Below are 5,516 nucleotides of genomic sequence, written 5' to 3' on the forward strand. Positions count from 1 at the left end.
CACTCACATACACACACACATGCACACACACACTCACATACACACACACTCACACACACACACACACACACCTGAACCCGGAGACTTCTTCAAACTCAGTTTGGTTTATTTCTAGGGTAATGCTACTGCGTCTTCTCTCCCTACAGAGTCAGGAGTCTCCGCTGCAGGACTGGGGACTGCTCGGCAGCAGAGTGCTTGCTTGGTATGCCTCAGGTACAAGGCCAAGGCCCAGTACTGCAGAAAAACAAGACCCGTGGAGAGATGACTCAGTCAGTAAAGGGCTGACCTGAATTCAGTCCTCCAGAACATACTAAACCCTGGGCATGGAAGTGTATGCCTGTAATCCCAGTCTTTGGGCGGTAGAGACAGGTGGACTCTGGATTCTTCACTGGCCATCCACCCTAGCCAAACAAATGTATATTAGGTTCAGTGAGAGAGCCTGTCTCAAAAAAACTAAAGGTGAGGAGGACATGTGCTCAAGTACATGCATAAGCACTCACAGGCATATACTCACATAATACACATACCCAATATCACAAATACACACAAAGAATCTATTCAACTCACTCTCCTGAAGATGTCTGGCTGGGGTTGGTCCTGTCCACGCAGGAGGCCCTGGGTTGGGCGTTGGCTCAGAATGTCCCTGAAGCTCCAGGGGATACGCTGGGGCCCGAAGAACAGAGGCGATGTCTTTTCTTCCAACCACTCGTCCCTCGGCCCCCTCCTCAGACAGCTCAATGCGGAATCGGTCCTGGATGTCATAGTGGCTGGGGATGGGGGCCACGTGCCGTATCACACTGACCCATTGGGGAGGAAAGAAGTGAGAAGCAACCAATCAATTAAATCCAGATCTGTCCAGAAACTTTTTCCAGAGTGACTGCAGTGAGCAGCAGGTGAAGAGGCCACAGGTGGCCTCGATGCCCGCTGCTTCCCCAACCTCCCCACTCACATGTCAATGCAGGACTGAGGCTTCACATATCCCTCTGCGTCGAATACCGTGTATTTGGCAGGTGCTGTACACAGAACTGTCGGATGAAGATACGCGAGGAGATCTCAAGCAAGTTTTACTTAGAGTGCTTCACCGGGGCCCCTTATGTCAGCAACCCCAGAGATGGACATGATTTATTTTTTTCAGACCCAAAGCTAGGCACCTCGCCACCTGACTAATTCCTCCAGCCCACACAATCTTCCCATATCCTGCTACCAACCCCCCAGAGCCCCAGCTCTAAGTGCCCGCCCGTCTCTTCACCTCGGAAGCGAAGCGCAGTTCCCGTGGGGTTGTAGAGGGTCAGCAGCTGCCGGGGTCCACTTCTTTGGTCCGCCCTGAATACTAGATCCGGGGGAAAGACCAGCACCGGGACAACGGGTCCTGAGGAAGGAGGGGAGCCGCGGGACCCCCGCCCAGGGGCCCCCGGACCCACCAGCTCCTGGTCCTGGGGCGCCCCACGGCGCATGCAGGCTCTGGGCGGTCGGACATCCGAGGGCAGAGCTCAGGAGGACAAGAGGGTCTTAGGGTTTAGGGCTCGTGGCGCGGGGAACGAGAGAGGACGCGGGGTGAGATCATGAGCGGAGCGAGGCCTGATGTCACCGCTGCCTTGGAACCCCGCTCGATGTGGACCCTGCAGCCCCAGGCCCGGGTTCCCAGACCTTTCCCCCTGCCCGCCGGGCCCCAGGTTCCTAGAGGTCCCGCCCCCAAACCGCACCGCGGTGGCCACGCCCACTTGGCTGAACTCGGTCCCGCCTCGTCGCTTCCCAATCCGGGTCTTCCGGGAAGGCGAGCAGTGAACCCGCCCTGTCTCTGACCACGCCTCTTCCGGGTCTTCGCGCTCCGGTTTCCCGAAGGACTCCGCTCTCTTGAGAGTTCGTGATATCCAGGTCCGAATTGTGTCCCCAATCCCTTTCCTTAAACTCGGCATGTGCCCTGCCCCCGATTCCGCCTGTGAGTAGCTTGTACTACGGTAATCACCTTACGGTCAACGCTTCCTCCGGTCAACTCGTGCCCAAGCGAAGGGCGCCATCTTCCCGGGAGCTCCTTTGTGCACTTCCGCCGTACGGCCTCTCTCACCCGCGGATGCCGAGCCTTTCCGCCCCAGTGTACGCTGATTGGTGCTCTTCAAAGGCCAGACACGCCTCCCTCGGCACCACTGATTGGCTCGATCTTGCGTAAGAATTTTATGTGTCCTTTCTGAGATTAAGTGGGAGAGGCGGGACTGGCTACTACCTAGCGTTTTATCTATCTGGTTATTTTGAAGTCATCCGTTAGAGATATATTTTTTTAATTCATTCCGCTTTTCTTTCCTTCCTGTTTAGGCCTGGGAAACGTAAGATTAAGTCAGTAATCAATAAGCAGAATTGGATGAGGCAGGAATCTTAACCAGCTTTGCTTGCACATTTTTTTTTTTCCCCGAGACAGGGTTTCTCTGTGTAGCCCTGGCTGTCCTGGAGCTCACTTTATAGACCAGGCTGGCCTCGAACTCAGAAATCCTCTGCCTCCCAAGTGCTGGGATTAAAGGCGTGCGCCACCACTGCCCAGCTGGTTGCACAATTTTTTTTTTTTTTTAAAGAGGGGAGGTGCTGAAGGGTTAGCCTAGCAGTTAAAAGGACCCAGGTTATTTTCCAGCATTGACAGAGTGGTTCATAACCATCTATAACCTCCAGTTTCGGGGAATCGAACGCCCTCATTTGACCTCTGCCAGTACGTGGTTCATATACGTGTAGAGAAAACACTTGATACTCGATAAAGATGTGCTTACAAGGCTCCGCCCCTATAGGTACTTAATAGTTGCTAAGACGGGAGAGACATTTTCTTCGTTGGGATAACCGTTATTAAACTGCCTATGCTCCTGGAAACAACCTCAATAAAACTTACTGGCTCGTCCAAAACCACCAAGAAAGCAGGAGAACCAGTTTGGAAGGGGAAGGGACTAGGGGACAAGAGAGATAGCGGTGGTGAATGCGATCATTTATACACGTTTTATACACAAATTGTATTAGATGATTTTATTTCTATAAAACTCATAATTATCTGTAATCAATATGATGATTAGTAAAAAGAAAGAAACGACAAAGAGAAAAAGAAAACAACCAAAAGTAGTCGGGCACAGTCCTGTAGTTCCAGCACTAAAGACAGGTGCCACAAGTTTAAAACACCTGGTCTGTTACACATAGGGAGCTCTAGGCCAGCCAAGGCTACAGAGTGAAGTCTTGTCTCAAAACCCACAAACATTGGGGTGTGTGGGGGGGAGATATGGTGGCACACACCTCAAATCCAAGCACTCTGAGGCAGAGGCAGGTAGATCTACCTACAAAGAGAGTTCCAGGACAGCCAGTGCTACACAGAGAAATCCTGTTTTGGAAAATAAAAAAATATGTAAATAATAAATGTAAAAGAAAATTGAGTTGTTTTTACGGGAAAGACTTCCCTGATAGCTGATTTATCATGCTTTTGCTTGGTTTTGCTTGCTTATTTTGTATGTTTATTTTTCAAGACTGGCTCTGGCTGTAGACCAGGCTGGCCTGGAACTCAGAAATCCACCTGCCTCTGCTTCTTGAGTACTGAGATTAAAGGAATACACCACCACTGTCTGTCTGTCTGTCTGTCTCTTTTTTTTAGGTTTATTTATTTATATGTATATGAGCGCTCTATCTGCATGTACATTTGCATGCCAGGAGAGGGCATCAGATCCCAGTATAGATAGTTGTGGAAAAAAAATGAATTCAGGACCTCTGGAAGAGCTGACAGTGCTCTTAACCGCTGAACCATCCCTCCAGGAATGAGCCATCAGCCCCCACCTTGCTTTCTTTATAGCACGTTTCTTGATACTTGATGTCATTTGTATCAATATGTTGTTAATCTCTCCTCCGGAGAATGTCCTCTCTAAAACCAGGGGCATTTGTTTTCTGTCATATTTTCAGTACTTAGAAGATAATCTGGGGCTGGAGAGATGGCACAGAGGTTAAGAGCATTGACTGCTCTTCTAGAGGTCCTGAGTTTGATTCCCTGCAACCACATGGTGGCTCACAATCATCTGTAGTGGTATCTCATGCCCTCTTCTGGTGTGTCTGAAGACACCTGCAGTGTACACACACACACACACACACACACACAAAGTAAAAAGTCTTTAAAAAAAAAAAAAGATAATCTGTCATTTGGCCAGGACAAAGGAATGAACTAGATGAACTTTGATTAGATATCTAGTTAGACTCAAGAAGGAATCCAAAATGTATTTATGGGAAAGAATTCCAGATGAAGGGAACAGCAGAATCTTGAAGCAGAAGACACAAAAGGAGGATGGTTTGCAAGCACAAAAACCTATGTTGTAATCCTTAAACAAAAATGTAGAGCATAGCAGTGCATTTTATAGTCCTGTGGAGGAACTCCTGAAGCTTAGTGGCCAGCTCTGTTTCCAAAAGGTGGTGGGAAGGATGGAGGAGAGGGCTGGATGAATGGTTTGGACGTTAAGAGTGCTTGTTGACCTTCTAGAGGAATTAAGCAGCTATGTTAGGCAGTTCACAAACCACCCATAACTCCAACTCTAGAAGATATAACACCCTCTTTTGGGCCCTTTCACACACAAACACACACACACACACACAGCTTTTAAAAATTACAATATTAAGCCAGGCAGTGATGGCGCAGCCTTTAATTCCAGCACTTGGGAGGCAGAGGCAGGCAGATTTCTGAGATCGAGGCCAGCCTGGTCTACAGAGTGAGTTCCAGGGCAGCCAGGGCTACTCAGAGAAACCCTGTCTCTAAAAACCAAAAAAAAAAAAAAAATTACAATATTAAACGAAACAAGAGGTGGATGGTGATTTTGAGGATAACACCCAAGGGTGGCTCTAAACACATATGAGTGCACATATATACACAGAAAAAAGAGAGAGAGAAGAATGCCCAAAAGGGAACTGGTAGCGTGGCATTCACCTGCCATCCGAGTACTAAGGACTGCAAATTCAAGGCCAGCCTGGGCTACATAGTAAGTTGAAAGCCATGCTGGGCAAGATAGTGAGACCCTGTTTAAAACAAGAAGAAAAAAAGAAGAGGAGGAAGAGAAAAGAAGAGAGGAGGAGGAGGAAGAAGAGGAAGAGGAAGAAGAAGAGGAGGAGGAGGAGACAACAAGACGACTAGCAAGAAGAAGAAAAAGAAGGAAGAGGAGGAAGAAGAAGAGAAAAGAGTAATGACTGGGGACCAATGAGGTGCCAAAGAGAACAGTAAGTGATGGGGAGGGAGGGAGGGAGGCTGTAGAGGAGCAAGAGCAAAGACCTACAGTGAATCTGGATTGTAGTTTGAGAACCATCCTCAGAATTTTTAAAGTTACATCTACTTATTCATTCATTAATAATTTTATGTACATTGGTATTTCACCAATGCATGTCTGCATGTCTGTCTGTGTGAGGGTGTTGGATTCCCAGGAACTGGTGTTACAGAAAGTTGTGAGCTGCCATGTGGGTGTTGGGAGTTGAAACCTGATCCTCTGGAAGAGCAGCCAGTCATCTTTCTTCCTTCCTTTCTTTCT

The 5,516-nt window shown here is 48.4% G+C and overlaps 1 protein-coding gene across 3 annotated transcripts in view; it reads right to left on the minus strand.

The window, feature by feature from the left end:
* The window catches only part of Mospd3 (motile sperm domain containing 3), a 4,087-nt gene extending 2,005 nt beyond the window's left edge, over positions 1-2,082 (minus strand). The window contains exons 1-4 of one of the 3 annotated variants that reach the window (XM_031338373.1): positions 1,967-2,082; positions 1,250-1,489; positions 950-1,025; positions 568-797 (exon numbers count right to left, since the gene is read on the minus strand). In XM_031338373.1, coding sequence (XP_031194233.1) covers positions 568-797; positions 950-1,025; positions 1,250-1,454 — 511 coding nt within the window. In that variant the 5' untranslated portion in view covers positions 1,455-1,489; positions 1,967-2,082. Of the gene's footprint in view, positions 1-567; positions 798-949; positions 1,026-1,249; positions 1,931-1,966 lie in introns of those variants that run through there. The other 2 variants (XM_031338374.1, XM_031338372.1) reach the window with 2 other exon arrangements.
* Positions 2,083-5,516: the final 3,434 nt, after the last annotated feature.

This window comes from Mastomys coucha, unplaced genomic scaffold (genome assembly GCF_008632895.1).
Source record: "Mastomys coucha isolate ucsf_1 unplaced genomic scaffold, UCSF_Mcou_1 pScaffold22, whole genome shotgun sequence".
Taxonomy (NCBI): Eukaryota; Metazoa; Chordata; class Mammalia; order Rodentia; family Muridae; genus Mastomys; species Mastomys coucha.